Raw genomic sequence first — 15,349 nt, 5'->3', positions numbered from 1 at the left:
GTATGTCCTGGTTCTTGGCAAGCTTCACTTTCCCTATTTGAAATAAATTTCCACTGTTAATTCTCCATGTTTTCTAGGAGCCATTATTTTCCTCTCAATTTTTTTTAATCTGCAGGGTGGAGAATTTGAGGGCACCCGAAGTGCTGACATCAAAGAGACAGCCCGGCTGGAGTCACGGCTCATGCACATGACTTGTGAGGTGGCCCTTCTGAGAGAGGAAGTCAGCCAGGGCAGAGTAGATGAGATGTGAAAGAACTTGCTTTCCTTAGCAGAAAAGGTGGGTGCCTCTTTCTACAAGCTTTAGCACAAGACTCTGAGATTCAAACTCCCTGTTCAGAAATAGTAACTAACAATCCAAGTCACCCTTAAAATTAACTGTGGCAGCAGTCATGCCTGGAAGTGCAAAATTAATTGTTTTGGCTATCCAGGGGTTTAGTTGTAAAGAGTTACATGTGTTTTTTTAATCAAAATATGACTGTAACAACATATTTGGAATAAAAAATAGCAAATAAAACTACTAAATACTGTTATCAGTTCATTGCAGAGGGTTGCACTGGACAAGGTGTGCTGTGTGTGTCCATGTGTGTGGATTATGTCTGTGTCTATCTTCAAACAAGTGGCTGTGGGAAGCTGGTTTGAAGTTTCCTTGGGGCAAATATTTATTCCCAAAGATGGTAAAAGAAATCTGCCTCAAGCAAGCAGTTGTTACTGTTGAGCAGCAGTGGCCCTGCTCTGCCAACTGAGCTGGTTAGTCCAGGGACACACTACTGGCCAGGAGAAAGCAAAGGGGCCTTTCTCCTCAGGGAAGGACATGGCATTTACTGGCAGGAGGAGGGTGTAACAATGGAAAGTCAGCCCATAATTCCACTGGCTTGCAGCCGCCTGATCCGTCAGAGGGCCAAGCTCTGTGTTTCCAGGTATTGCTCTTTTTTGCCTCTCTCATTTGGTGTGGTGGCAGTATGTGATCATTTACAGCATTTACCCTGCCTGATTGTGAAACTTTCCTTCATCCCCAGGCTGGAGGGGTTGTGTTCTTCCCATGCAAGGCTCCTGAGATCCTAATTTTTAATTGAATAAATTAAAAAACCTCCAGCTGCTCTTGCTGTTCCTCCCCATTTCCCACCTCTTGCCACAGGTCTTTGTGTCTCTGTCTGGTGTACACTCAGCAGGCGTCCAGCCATATCCCAGCCAGGCACAAGAACTTCCTGCTGATCCCAGCACAAGTGTGTGAATGGTGCTTGTGCAGCCTACCCTTACAGGGGGTCCCTGCTGAGGAATGCACCTGGTGCTGGGAGCTCTTGTGCAGCTGCAGGTTGTGCCCTGGGAGGTAGGAAATGGCTGGAGCCCAGGCGAGGGGCTGTCTGGCACCAATCCCTTGCCTAACAAAGGGCAAGGACATACAGTGCCAGCTGGGTAGCCACATTCCTAGAGAGTCAGCTGGAGACAGGGAACAAGACCCCAGACTCAGCATCACCAGTGTCTATCTGGAAAACTCCAACTGCAGGAAAATGTCACCTTTCCCCAGATGTCCTGCTTGCTGTATGTCTGCAAGTGAAAAAGAAAGGGCTCGTTCTGTGTGAGGTATCAGCTTAGAGCCAGGCACAGCAAAGACTAAAGCCTTTATTTTAGATGTTAAAGTGTGGATTTGTCTTTACAGATAAGCAGCTGCAGATGGCGTGTATGTGAAAGGTTGTTTAAGTTGATTAGGCAGAGTGCATAACTCCAGTCCATTCACAGGAGCATGTTCCTGGAACAAACTTTTCCTGTGGGGGAAAGGAAAAGACCTTTTGGGCAGCATTATTTGCTGTGAAACCCTCGCTGCAAGAGGATGCTGGCAGCTCTGTTTGGACCCATGTCCTGCAGTGTCCCTTGTCCAGCTGTTTCCATTGTATGCTCTGATGGTGCCACTGGGAGCTGCTGCCTTGTTTCCTGGGTCCTCCTGTGACCTTGCTGAGGATGCCTTCTGTCTCCATAGCATTATAAAAGGCACATATACATCTATATACAAGTGCATAAATATATAAATAGAGGTGTTATACAAAAATAAATACCCTTTCTCTTTTTCTCTTTAGAATAAGTCTTTTGCAAAAGGCAGCTTGGTCCCTAGCTGGTGGGAGGATGAGTCTCTAAGGGTCTCAGTGGTGGAGGGCTGCTGTTCAGATGTCTTGGTAGCTCCTGACCCAAAGATGTGATCACTGGATTCTGGGCATGGAGATCTCCTCTGGACTGGCAGCAGTCTAGTCTTTCTACCTCTTCAACTGGAACTAGCCCTAAGCAGCAAGGGCTTCCTGAGGGGGAAAGGAGCAAGAAATTATTACAATGCACACTGGAAAGAGACATGCAGTGGGAGGTTTCACGTCAACAGTTCACTTTATGAGGAGGGGTACTCTGATCAAAGAGGAAGATCTGCATTCTGAAAGTCTGTGTGGGAATTTGTTGCCATGATCACACAAAACAAGTTTGATCTGCACTACAGGGGTGGATTAGGTCCTAGGGAGATTGATTCATATCACTTGAATACAAGCCATCAGAAAGGCTCTGCATGGAGATTTCCCCTCAAGAGCAGCCTAAAATGATGAGATGAAGGAGGCATGGAGTTTCCCAAACCACTGACCTTGGTGGAAGAGGGTATCCCGTCGAGCATCCAGGCTAGGCCCTCCCACTTTGCTTCCTATCACTGGATGGTGGAGGCCAACAAAGTGCTCTTGAAGGTGAGGACAATCATCTTGTGGCTGAAGAAGCTGGTGAGTGGAGTCATCTGGGAGACTGTAGAGGAAAGAGTTGTCTTCTGTTCTGGAACTGGACAATCTGGGGAAGCAGGCAAAGAGGTTTAGTGCTGTTTACAGATCTTTCCTCCTTGAAAGATCTAACTCATGTGTTACAGCCAGTTCATCAATGCTGTGACACAGAACATTCCTAAATGAAGGGAAGAGCAGAAAATGGGATGTGCCAGTGGTATGGGAATGAGGTGATGTGAGACCTGGTATCCATGACCCAAGAGCTGGCGAATGCCACAGGAGCTGAGAGGAATAGTGCCTCACACAGGAGGGAGCACGATAATGAAGGATGTCTGAACAGTGAGACAGAAAGCACTCACTTTGTGTGAGGGCAGATTCTGGGGCAGCTGTTTATCAGCATCAATCACAGATGTTTGCTTCTCTCATCCTGCTTTTCAGTTTCCCACTTAGAAACAGGAGGAGGAAAAGGGGACAGAGGGGAGTAGGTCTTGGCCACCTCTACAATTAAATTATTCCTTCCTGAAATCCTAAGAGGAATGAGTTGTGTGAAGAGAATTTAGACCAAGGTGTCCTAGTTCTGGAGCATGGATTTGTTTCTCAAGAGCTGGGACAGACAGGAGTGTATTGATGGCAGGCCTCTGTAAGGATGTAGTTTTATGGGTCCCAGTAGATTGTTCCACCCTCTCTCTCCACAGGCCAGAACTCACCTGGAGGGCTGGTAGTCTTGCTGGGCACTCCCATTCTGCAGCACTCCTGCCTGCAGCAAGGCATTGGTCTCCTCATGTGACTGGAAGGAGAGAAGGATTCTTAGCAGAGCACTGGCACACAGCAGCATTAAGAGGCACATGCTGATCTGTGAGTCAGAGCCCTGGGGCAGACCACTAAAGCTCTTAAGCAGAAGGCAGAAAAAGCTGAAACTGTTTCTTTTGTTACTGAGGGCAGCGAAACTGAGCACTGAAAAACTCATTTTACACTTACTGCTGAATGAGTGGGAGATAAGCAATTTATCATCTCAGCTCTGGCACTGCCTCTTACCCTTTTACAGACAGAGTCCTCAGCATAGTCAGTCCCTGTGAGCTTTGCTCAGGGGACAGGAACTGTTCCCATAAGAGTTGCCTTTCCTCACTGCCTCCTCCTGCCTTAAGAGGCACCTGGCCCAAGAAACCACCCCTTCATCTGTGTTTTGGAGTGCTTCCTGTTCCCCCTGTGTCTCAGACTTCACTACAAAGGGGAAATCTCTTTTGGGAAACCAGCCTTGCCACTTCTACATGCTGCAAAGTCTGCCACCACGCCTGGAGAAGCCCTCTCACTGCAAGTGTGGCCTCCAGCTCATGACAAACCAGCTCTTGATTCCAGGTGTGGACTCACCTGTGGCATTTCATCGGGGCTGTAATCTCGGGGCTTGGTGCTTGCGTACCCCACTCCTGCAGAGGTGCAGATGCCATTCAGATGTGCCCTGCTGGCATAGGGCTGCCCATTGGCAAAGGGATGTCCATTGGCACGAGGAGCAGAGATGCCTCTCAGAGGCACCATGGTGTACTGGCAGGATGACACCAGCAGCCCAGCTCCTGGGAAGCCCATGTCAATGGTTTGCTCTGTAGAGGGAAGGAAAAGAAAGTCTGAGGCAAAAATTAGAGGTAAAGTCAAGCTTGTTGAAGCTCAGCATGTATAGGGTTAGGCTGTCCTATCAGGCAGCTATTTTGGCATCCAAAGCACTCTTGGAGATAAATGGTGAAAAGGAGCCCTTCCCCCTAGTCCCAGAGGTTCCTTGCAACAAGGCAAGCAGGACAAGGGACAAACAGTGGCCTTTGTCTTTATGGGGTTCCACAGGACATCTGAGACTTGCCCTCTGTCCATCCCTTCCCTGCTTCCCACAACTCCCTCACATTTTGGGTATTTGATGCAACTACACCCCGGGTGAGATTTAATCCACAGGCAAACCATATCAGCCCCCAAGGAACAAGGCTTACTCTGCTTGGACCAAGCTCTCCAAAGGCAAAAGGGGATGAAAGCCACAATGAGGAGGACGATGGATCCCAGCACAACGCCTACAATCAAGTACGGCAAGTCGCTGGAACGGGCCACCATGGCTCCTGTCCCCAGGCCACCGTGCCCACCACTGAGTGGGGGACGCTGCTGAGGGGGCACTGGGGAGGGGGGAAGACGACCTGGCTGACCAAGAGACTTCCGAGCTGTGGAAGGAAGAGAGAACGTCAGAGACATGGCAGAGAGCACAGCAGTGCAGGGATGTTAATGCTGCTGTGGAGCGGCCAGACTTCTATGGTGGCTTTAAAGAAGCACTGCTGGATGACAGGAATACTAGGCTGATTGCTTGGCCCACGGCTCTGCCAGGTCTTCTGATGGACTGCTCAAGAAAAAGCAAATCCAAAATAGCTTCTCCAAAGCACACACTTGGACTTAATGCTGTTCCTGTCATGACTGCTTTGAAGACAACATGGGGCCTGCTCCTAGTGCAACATGGAATTCAGCACAGCAAGGGAAAGTGAACCCTTCTGCTTCCAGTCACCACCCATGTGATAGGCAAACAAAAGCTAACTGCTGCTCTGAGGGACAGCAATGGACTGTGCCCAAGGGATGAGCACAGACTGGGCACACTGATCAACTCTTCAGTGCTGCCTCCACCACTTCACTGGACCTTGGGTAATGTACTGTCAGGCAGGGATGGTTCCTGCCCTGCTGTGCTCTGACAGCTGCAGCAGGGAAGGCAGCAGCTGTGCTCCCAGAGCTGCCCTGGGAATCCACTTACCTTTGGTTTCACAGATCATCACGTTGCTGAACTCACTTTCACCTCCCTCATTGAAGCACTGCATCTTAATGTCATACGAGGTCTCTGGCTGCAGGTGACTGATGGAGTGCCAGTAGCGATCTCCTGAAGAGGAAAAAACCACATGGAGCTCTGAACTTCCTCAGGGAACAGACGGTTGGCCCAGCTCTGCAGCAGGGCCTGGTAAAGCAGCCTGGACAGCCACTGCCTTTTGTGCACAGCGTTCTTTTGGCTGTGCTGTCTTCCAGCAGGGACCAGTGGCGGGCCCAGTCTCTCTATGTCTCCTACCTTCCACCACGTCCTTCTTGTAGTCACTGTCATTGTCACTGTCAGTGGGGCGGTAGTAGATGTAAAATCCATGGATGGGAGTGTTGTTGTTGCTGGCTGGCATGTACTGCAGAGAATGGGAAGGAGAGCAGAAATTAGCAGAGATGTCCATGCTCGTATTGTACTAGGTGAGGAGCAGCTGGGATAAATGGGATGGGACAGGAAAATAACTTAGCAGAGGGACCTTCCTTGTGTTGCCATTGGTTTGCACAATGAGTGCTTCCCTACAAAAGCTCAGTGCTAATTGCTACTCTCAAGCTTTGCTTCTCTCAGGTAACAGACAAGCTGTGAATCTGGGCCTGTCACTCCAGGCAACCAGTGCTCTGCTCCCTCTCAGCAGCCTCAGACAATGATTCAAGAGAAAAAAATTCCTGAACAACAGTGACTCAGCTGGGCATGAGCAAGCACACCATCATCTTGACTTCAGCAGGCTCATGGCTTCCAGAGAAACTGGGTCTTGCCATGAACTGGTCACTGCAGGAGCTTTGTGTTTCTGAAGTCAGCTCTCTTCCTCCCCCACACGCAGGGCAGTACTGTCCCAGCTCCGTGTGCTCTTGCTGTCTTTCACCCAGTGCTTTACCAGCTACTATTTGAGTTTAAATGAACAGCAGTGCCCATCCTGCCTTATGGCAATTTGTGGCTAGAAGCAGCTAGGAGAGAAGAGCAGTGCATCCCTCTGAATAAGCTCTAAGCTGTTGAAAACACTCAGATATGGTCTTGTTATCCAAAAGATCCTACCCACTCCTAAAAGATTATCAACATTTAGGATTGTTACATAGCAAATGAGAGCGAAGGACATATCTGCTGGAAAATACCAGGAGAGAGGAGGTGTTAATGGAGCAAGCAGCTGCCCCATGCATTTTTCAACTGTGCTTATTGAACAAAATGGTTGAGACCCCACAGTTATCCATTGAAATCTTCCTGTATACAACGTGGATTCAGATTGAAAGGGTTTCCTAGGCTCTGTGACTTCCCGCCCTTTTATGTGTCCCAAGGCCAGTCCTCCTTTGGCGGACACAGCTGTTGGATCTCAGATCCATTTGTGCTGGTGACAAGCCCCAGTGTGGTAACCTGGAGGATGTGTAAGCTGTGCAAGGAGCACCCACACACCTGGTTCTTGCCCCTGCAGCGCTCTCCACCCCCAGGAGCCTTACCATCCACTTGAGCATGATGGTGGTCTCGTTGATGGCGTCCGTGAAGGTGATGTAGGGCCCGGCCACGGGGCGCTCATAGGCGCGGTTACTGTACCCGGACACCACGTACGGCCGAGACGCCGCGCTGGGCTCGCTCTCTCCCAGGATGTTCAGCGCCCGGACACGGAACTTATAGGATGTGCCTGTGGGGAAAATAGGAAATGAAGCGGTTGCAGGGACTGGAGTTTTCCAAGATCTCTACTGTCAGCATGACCCTGACTGTGAAGAGAGGCTACATCTCCAGAAAGCAGAGAGCCTACAGCAAGTTTGCTGTGGAAGTACATACACTGAATGGCCACATTTCAGCCATGTTCTAGATGCAGCCTGCTTTTATTTACCTTCCCCAATTCCTGTCTGGATGGTCCAAAGGTCAGACAGCAGTTTTGGAAGGTGTGCAGGGAGTTAAGAAATGCCTGATAGGATATCCTGGCCTGAAAGCAGGTATGAAAACATCATCTTCTTCCTCTACTCCATGGGAATTAAGTACATAAACATCAGTTCAAAACTCAAACCCTATGTAATTTTTACTCAAACTTAATTTTACTGATCTTTAGTTTGGGGTAGTTATGTTCCCCTTCTAAGCTGTTCAGCTCCGTGATGAAATCTTTTCTCATGTGAAGTGCAACAGGATTTGTGTGCCCATCTGTCTTGCCTGTAACTAAGGAAAGTTCTGTCCTGTCTTGTAAAAGGCAAAAGCATATGCCTTTAGTAACTGTATCCTGTAATACAGAAAAACATGCCTAAGCCTCCCTGAGGGAGGTCAAACCTATGCTGGTCTCTGCAGCTGGAGAAATTGGAGAAGCATCTGCAGCCTTTTCCCCATGCACCTAGGGCAGGAGTCAGGGAAGCTTTGTTTTGCTCACACATGCCAGGGCTGAGCAGGACGTGACAGATCGTTAACCATCCTACAGGGACCCTGCAGCCTTCCTACAGACCTCCAGGAAGCAGGGAGGAGAGCACCTGCCTACCTTTCTCCAGGCCTGGGATTTCCACAGAGAGGCGAGAGGGAGGAATGTCACTGGTGGCCAGGACCCAGTCTCCCAACTTTTTCAATTTCTTATACTCCACGCGGAAAGACTGGATGGGGAACCCGCCATTGCCACGGGGGATCCAGGTCACGTACACAGATGTCTCGGAGGCCATGGAGATGGTTGGACGGTCCGGTGCCTCTGGAGCTGCAAGGGACCCAGAAGGACATCAGGACGTGAAACATGTTCTGCTCACCCTGTCTGGAGGATCCTATGGCTCAGTGGTATGCAGGTGAAGGACTACCTACACTGCACCCAGCCAATTGCTCTGCAATTCCTGAATGCTCTTCATTAGAGCTGGCACCCCCAAACTCTCAGGCCTTTCAGTTTGTGCCCACAAGCACCTTTTACTCCTGCTTACATCTTGCTGCTTTTCCACTCCTGGCTCAAGTGGGATGACACAAAGTTTCAGGTGTGATCACCCATCATGGGAGGGAAAGCAGTGTGAGAGGTGGATGCAGGGCTGGAGACAGCGCAAAAAGCCTGGGTGATGTGGAAGCAGTGAGCAGGGGGAGACTGATGCAGGGACAACCAAGTGTAGGAGACAGAAACAGAAGAGATTGAGAAGGAACAGCTGAGAAGGAAAAAAGGAAAAGTTCTGAACTGTGGAAATGCAATTTGACAGGAAAACAATCAAAAGATGGGAGGAAAACAGATGAATGGAGCTAAAGATATGAAAATAAAGACAACAAATGAATAAGTATGGGGGAGATTGAAGGATGGGACCTCACAGGATTAGGATTGAAGGAGAGAATTTCACAGAAATGATAAAGGCAATAGTCATGATACAGACAAGGTGGGAAACAAGAAATTAGATTGACAAGTAGGGATCTGATGTTTCTCCAGTGCAGCAAGATACCCAAATGGAGCACTCTGCACCTGTAGAATGGGAACTAATTGCCCCTAGCCAGGGCTTGGCTGAGAGAGGAGGATGCCAGGACATGCAGGATGGAACTTGGTCCCCGTTCCTCCCTCACACTCCTTCAGCACCCACTGGTGCAGTGCAGTTTGTTGCTCCTGTGCCTCACACATTCACAGATTCCAAGACAGGGCTTTCTAAACCCTCTGTGTGGAACTCAGAAAAAGGCAGAAAGTTGCTGAGACGTCCTTGCATTAAAGGTGGGGCCAGGCAGTGGGATTTGCCTGCGCTCCAGGACTTGCTGTCTGCCAAGGCCAGTAGCAGGGGTGTCCAAGAAGGACCTCTCCTTGCCAGAAGCTAGAAACCACTCATCCAGCACTGCACTCTTGATTTACCCGGCGGAGACTTCAACCCCAACATGCCTGGCCACTGCCACCCACAAGAGACCCAGCACCCCCCACCCTCCCAGGTGCCAGTTCAGGGAGGGCCTTACGGGACAGACGGCTGTTGTCGGCCTGGTTGCTGCTTTGCATGCTCGTGCCCGGGTCATCCCTCTGGATCTGCTGCTCTTTGCTGGCAACAATCTCTGGTTTTGGGCGCCGGCCTGTGCAGAAAGGAGAGGTGGCATCAGTAACAGAGAGATACACTCAGAATTAACTTTTGCTGTGATGAGGAAAGCAAATGTTCCCAGACAGGATGTGGAGGTAGGTACTTCCTGGACTCTAACAGCCCTAGGGGCTTGAAGCACTCAGCCTGCTGGCAAGAACAAAAGCTAAAGGGGCAGACTTGTTAATAATACCCCTCAAATTTAATTTTCTACAACTTTTAATTGTCTTTCTTGAAATGTTGCTAGATTTCTGTCTCCAGGCAGAGGATGAATTAAACAATCTCTTGACATTTATGCAAGACACATTTTCTACAGTTCTGCAGGTGTTCAACTGAGACACCAAGGCAAGAAGGGACTTATTCCAACTCACACAGAGGATGGGTTAGAATTTTCCCCATCCTACCCTTCCACTTTCCCTTCTGACAGTTGCTCTAAGCTGAGGACAGATGGGTTTCCAGAGCAGAAACACTCCCATTGTCCAAAGGCTGGTGCTTTGTGCCTCAGGGCTGGGACAGGATGTTTCAGAGGGCCACTCCCTGACTCAGAGCGAAAGGGACCCCAGGGAAGGTCTGTCCCTTACCGGTGCGGAAGGTCACCATGGCTGTCTGTCCCTCGCCAGCACAGTTGTGAGCAGCCATCTCCACCTCGTAGAGGCTGCCAGGGTCCAGCCTGGTGAGGGTCAGGCGGTGCTGCGAGGCTGGGACATCCCTCACAGCCCAGCTGTCCGAGGCGTTGGTGACCTGCTGAGAGACCAATGCAGGTGCTGCAGAGCTTGGGGCAGGCTGAGCTTCTTGTGGGCACTGAGCTCAGAAACTTTATTAGTAAGTTGTGTACCAACCACATCTCCTTTCTCGTCCTTCTTGGCAAAGGAAGGAGATGTTTCCAGCCTGATTTTACAAAGCAATTCAGGTATAAGCAGGACAAGTCACCCAAGCCCCAGAGTGTTTTCTTGACCCCAGGGTTCAGTCAGCCCTGTTCTATCCTCTGGTTCCCTTTGATACCACCATTTACACACTCTATGTGTGCAAATCTCCAGAGCAGAAGCGGCCCCCAAAATGCAGCATCAGCCACAGGATTGAGCTGCTTTAGGAACCAAATCTCTCCTGCAGCCCAGCTGCTGAGCTGCTCATTTAGACACTGGCCATTTCTGTGGGATGAGGTACCCAGACACAACTTTGTTTTAATGAGTTTTATCGAGCCTCACCCCTGCTACTTTGGGGCTGAAATGAAGAACCATAATGCTAGAGCAAAGGTTTCTGCAGGGAAGAGACTGCATGGCCATAGCCCTCAGAAAAGCTTGGAAACACGGGGTTTTTTTTGTGATACCCTAGTGCCCCATGCAGAGGGGGAGGGAAGGTGGAACCTTCCTCCTGCTCCCCAGCTGCAAAGATAATATTTTTGCAGGCAAACAGGCAGGACACTGAAGTGACCCGGTGCCAAAAGGAGAATTAGTAATGCAGGCAATGCAACAGAACGGAAATGCCAAGACTCTGCTGTATCATTCATCTTCCCCAAGCGTTTGACACTGACTGATTAATGCCTGCCTTGTTTTATTTTTATTCCTGAGCCTGCAAAGTTGTGAGGCCAAGGAGGGGAGCCCTAAAGGCTGCTAATATCCAGAAAAGGGAAAGAGAAATTCTTAATAAACAAAAATAAGGGCTGCATGGCATCTGACTGCTTGCAGGCTGCTGAGAGTTTGGGGCAGTGTAGGAACAGGGTAAAAAGAGACATTCACAGACATTTTCTAGAGAAGAAGCAGAACCTTGCCCAGCACAAATGCAGGTCTCCTGTCAGTAGGTCTAACTTTCTTTACAGCTGTCTTCCACACAAAGAGCCTTTTCTTTTGTTGCTAAATTGATTCCTTCCCTCTCCACACACATGCTTTTCCAGCCAGAAATGTCAAAACCAGATCATTACATAACTTGATCCTAAGAATCTTGGATAGAAAGGGACTCTTTTAAAACACGTTTAAGGGTTATTGGGACTAATTCCTTCCCACACAATCCTTAAGCATCCCAAGAAAGAGTCTCCAGCTGAGAATTTGGACTACACTGAAAACATATTACTGCAAACTGCAGTGACCCATGGTAACCTTCACTGCGCAACAGCCCCTTCCAGGTGAAGCGCTGAAAAACAAATCAAATATGGACAAACTCCAAGGCTGCAAGTTAAGACTGCAAGCAGAATTGGTAGTTACATGATACACCACTGGAGAATAGATCTCTCCTTGGCAGATAACCAGAGCCAATAGTCTGGGGATGCTTTTGGCAACTTTGTTTTTTATTTAAGCTTGCCCTATTGTGTTCCTGTGCTGGCCTCTTCTCCCTTTGTTTTAAAGGGCTCTTTATAGAGATGGTTAGCTGAAATCTTCATCTTAATTTTTTTTTAGAAAGAAATCAAGGATTGTAACAGTCTTTTATTACACTATATTTTCACAAAAGCAAAAAATTCCAGGAAAATGGATACATACACTCACATGTACATGAAAACAGTGCCTTGCAGTGGGTGGTAATCCCAAACACGCAATCTGGCATGTTTTTGGAAATACTCAAACCCTCTGGGGTTTGAGGCAAAACCTGCCTCTTTACTGCAACTCCCTGGCTACCCAAAAGGAAAGAAAAGCAGCAGACAAAAAAATTCAAGCCTCTTTTTCCCACTTATCCCCAGCAAAATGGATGAGATACTTTAGAACTCAAAACCAGAATTTTTCCCTCAACAATGCTTCACCTTTTAAAGAAACTGCTGGGGTACAGCTGTGCCTGCACTGTGCCTGTGGTGCCATGACACATCCTAGAGGGAGGAGCCCATGGGCTCCAGCAGGACTTGGCCGTGCACCATGTGCTCACACTGTGCCACCTGCAAGCAATGCACACCATAATGCACTGCTTCCAGCTACAACAATAAATCTGGGGGATAAGGACCTTCCCAGAGGATTCAGCACGGCTATGCTATGACAGTTCTCTGCTGGCTCCTCACACTCACTGAGCATGGGCACTTCAGTGCTGCTGAGCAGGGCAGCCACATGCAGCAGAGAGGCTGCTGCTCTGTGTCCTGCAGCCCGTTCAAGGCAGAGGTGCTCCAGTGGCTTGTGCCAAGACAAGTCACTGTGCAGAACAAGTCACTGTGCAACCTGCCCTCAAGGCTTCCTACCTGTGCAAACACACAACTGGGAATTGGGCATGGAAGCTACTGGGAAGTGTGTGCATGTGCCTTCTGCATTCATAGGCAGGCAGGCACTGCCACTGGGCTCTTTGTGGATAGCTCAGCAAACCTCCTGTCACAGCCTGTATCCATCACACCTCAGCAGGCTGAGGCTGCAGCTCAGGAGGTCCCACTAACCAGTGCCACCAGTGAGCGATGGGTGCCCCTGCCCACAAAGCATGAAACACGTGGTGAGGCCACCACCCCACCCAAGGAATGGTGCAGAGGGAAGATGGGAGCAGGGCAAAACAGGGATACCTTGCGATGCTTCACCACATAATAGAGGATGGGGGCTCTGCTGTCAGGCCGGGGTCTCCACACCAGGTCATAGCTGTCTGTCTTGGATGTCCGTGGAGAACTGAGGATGATGGGAGCTTCGGCTGGAGTCACCAGCCCCTTGTTGGCTGCACACTGTGGAGATGCTGCTAGAGGGGTTGTCCCAGGCTTTGGCAGTCCAGCTGTATCCAAGGGCAGCTTTAAGTCACTGTCCCTGGAAGGTGGTGTTGGAGGTTGAGCTGAGTCCAGCTGGGCATCTTGCCCAGGGTTGAGTGGAGCTCCTGGAAGACAAGGTGTCACAGCAGGGTAAACACCTATCCCAGTATGTGTTTAAGGCACAGCTGTGAGCCCCTTGTGCGGTGCTGCCTGCTGTACCACTCAAAAAGGTATTGGCAACAATCCCTCCTTCCCCTGCTATAAACCACAGAGTTCTCTGTCTCTCTGCAGTTCTTCGGGTAAGTTGAACTGTGTAAGTTCAACAGGGTCCAAGGAATCGGGTAGTGCCTCTCCTACTCCAGGTAAATTCAGTTTTTAAGCTCTTGCTCAGTGCAAGTTCAGAGACAGAGCTAAGCCATGGGGTGAGGCACTACACCTAGATGTCTTGTGTCTCTTGTGTAGAGATCACCCAAATGTGCACTCATAGCCCCACCCTTAGAAGCAAAACTAGTGTCACGTGTTCCCACAGAAAGATATGGAGACCTCAGGCAGAGAAGCGCCTGCAGCGCAGGTTAAATAGGAAGCAGGGGCAACACCCCAACTTCCTTCCCGTGTCTTTGTCCTGTCTGTCGGGCTGTGACTGAATGGCCATGGTTTTGGGGAGAGGGGCTTACCCGGGCCGGCTGTCCTCAGCTGCACCATGGCTTGGGCGCTGCCCACCTCGTTCTCAGCCATGCACTGGTAGATGCCCTCGTCCTCGGGCCCCACGCTGAGCAGCCGCAGTGCCCGGCGCGACAGCCGCAGCCGGTGGCTGCCCGACAGCGGCACCGCATTGCGCAGCCACATCACCGAGGGCTGCGGGTTCCCTCGCACCTTGCACGTGAACTTGGCACTCTGGCCCCAGGGAATGATCTCCTGGGATAGCTCCATGGTGACCTCCGGGGGTTCTGTGTGAGGAACAAACACAGACAGCTGAGCACCACTTGGCTGGGAGCATGGCACAGTCATGGCTTTGCACTTTCCTCTCTGACAGGGATGAGAGCAGAGTGATTGTTTCCCACCCTAAAGTCCCACTACTCCCTTTGTGGGGGCCCACATGGGTCTGCTTCAGTGCCCCTCCCCTTCAGCATCCACATAAGCTGCAAAGGGAGGTAGCCCAAGGCCATCTGCCCTCTCACATGACATCAGACGAGTGCCATTTTTCTGAGCTGAAATGCTACTTTGCGAAGACTGTGCTTGTGCCACAACACCACATTGGCACCTGATGAAATGCAATCTGTGAAACATAGGCTTAATCTCCCTAAAAATTGTGAGACAGGGAAGTTATGTGTGGTAGAAATATCTGAGGTGTAGTATCCCTTACGTTTTCCACTCCACATAGAGCTTCCCTACAAAGAACAAAAAACAGAACAAAACAAAGACACTCCAGTGTCTTCCTTATGCCAATGTCAAATATTGCTAAAAAGCAATCAGGCTTCCACTAGAAAGTATTAGAACAAAAGCAGTGCCACAAATGACAGGATAAGAGCTTCTGCAGAGGAAAGAAGGATCCATCATCTTCAGCCCATGGTGGGAGCCAAGAAGGAGGAACTACAGCCCTGAAGAAAGAATTAGTCTGGTCTCCCGGAAACTGGAACCACAAGTAGGGGTTTGCATTACATTGTGGTTTGTCCAGGGAGAAGAGTGCTTCAGCGCTAGTATCTTCCCCTAGAAGAAGATGAGATGTCCAAGTCCTTCCTGAAACAATGGCTCCAGCAGCACTCACCGAACACCTGCACGTTGTAGAAGATGAACGCGGCGCCGGCCTCCCCAACGCCATTGTCAGCGGTGCAGCTGTAGGTGCCCGAGTCCTCCTCGCTCGTGGGGTCGATCAGGAGGTTGCTGAGCAGGAAGCGCGTCTTGTTGTAGGCGGAGACGCCAGAGCCATCCTTGGCCCAGGTGACCCGCGGCGGGGGGATCCCACTGGCCACGCACTCCAGGATCAGGCTCTGGCCCTTGGTGACAATGATGGTCTGAGCCTCAGGAGGGTAAATTATCCGGGCTGCTTCCGCTGTGGAGCCTGGGGAGGAGAGATGGAGAAAGGAGGTGCGTGGGAAAGAAGGCGGATGGTGGGAGGGCATCCTGTGCAGTGGGTAAGTAGGGACAATGGTAGGGCAGGCTGTTTTCCTCTGCTGGGATG

The 15,349-nt window shown here is 50.1% G+C and overlaps 2 protein-coding genes across 2 annotated transcripts in view; one reads left to right on the top strand and one right to left on the bottom strand.

Annotated features, from left to right (window-relative positions):
• CFAP44 (cilia and flagella associated protein 44) overlaps positions 1–449 on the top strand; it is a 36,956-nt gene extending 36,507 nt beyond the window's left edge. The window contains exon 33 of the mRNA XM_058800026.1: positions 116–449. Within this exon, the coding sequence (XP_058656009.1) occupies positions 116–250 (135 nt within the window). The 3' untranslated portion in view covers positions 251–449. The remainder of the gene's footprint in view (positions 1–115) is intronic.
• Positions 450–1,628: 1,179 nt separating this feature from the next.
• Positions 1,629–15,349, bottom strand: part of BOC (BOC cell adhesion associated, oncogene regulated) — a 54,270-nt gene continuing 40,549 nt past the window's right edge. Inside the window, exons 6-19 of the mRNA XM_058825300.1 lie at positions 14,936–15,229; positions 13,845–14,117; positions 12,997–13,295; positions 10,118–10,277; positions 9,424–9,534; positions 8,012–8,218; positions 7,005–7,186; positions 5,812–5,917; positions 5,506–5,628; positions 4,709–4,930; positions 4,107–4,333; positions 3,446–3,525; positions 2,615–2,808; positions 1,629–2,288 (exon numbers count right to left, since the gene is read on the bottom strand). Coding sequence (XP_058681283.1) covers positions 2,104–2,288; positions 2,615–2,808; positions 3,446–3,525; positions 4,107–4,333; positions 4,709–4,930; positions 5,506–5,628; positions 5,812–5,917; positions 7,005–7,186; positions 8,012–8,218; positions 9,424–9,534; positions 10,118–10,277; positions 12,997–13,295; positions 13,845–14,117; positions 14,936–15,229 — 2,663 coding nt within the window. The 3' untranslated portion in view covers positions 1,629–2,103. The remainder of the gene's footprint in view (positions 2,289–2,614; positions 2,809–3,445; positions 3,526–4,106; positions 4,334–4,708; positions 4,931–5,505; positions 5,629–5,811; positions 5,918–7,004; positions 7,187–8,011; positions 8,219–9,423; positions 9,535–10,117; positions 10,278–12,996; positions 13,296–13,844; positions 14,118–14,935; positions 15,230–15,349) is intronic.

This window comes from Ammospiza caudacuta, chromosome 2 (assembly GCF_027887145.1).
Source record: "Ammospiza caudacuta isolate bAmmCau1 chromosome 2, bAmmCau1.pri, whole genome shotgun sequence".
Lineage (NCBI taxonomy): Eukaryota > Metazoa > Chordata > Aves > Passeriformes > Passerellidae > Ammospiza > Ammospiza caudacuta.
The sequence above is the reverse complement of the archived record's forward strand: the minus strand, read 5'-3'. Positions and strand labels throughout refer to the sequence as shown.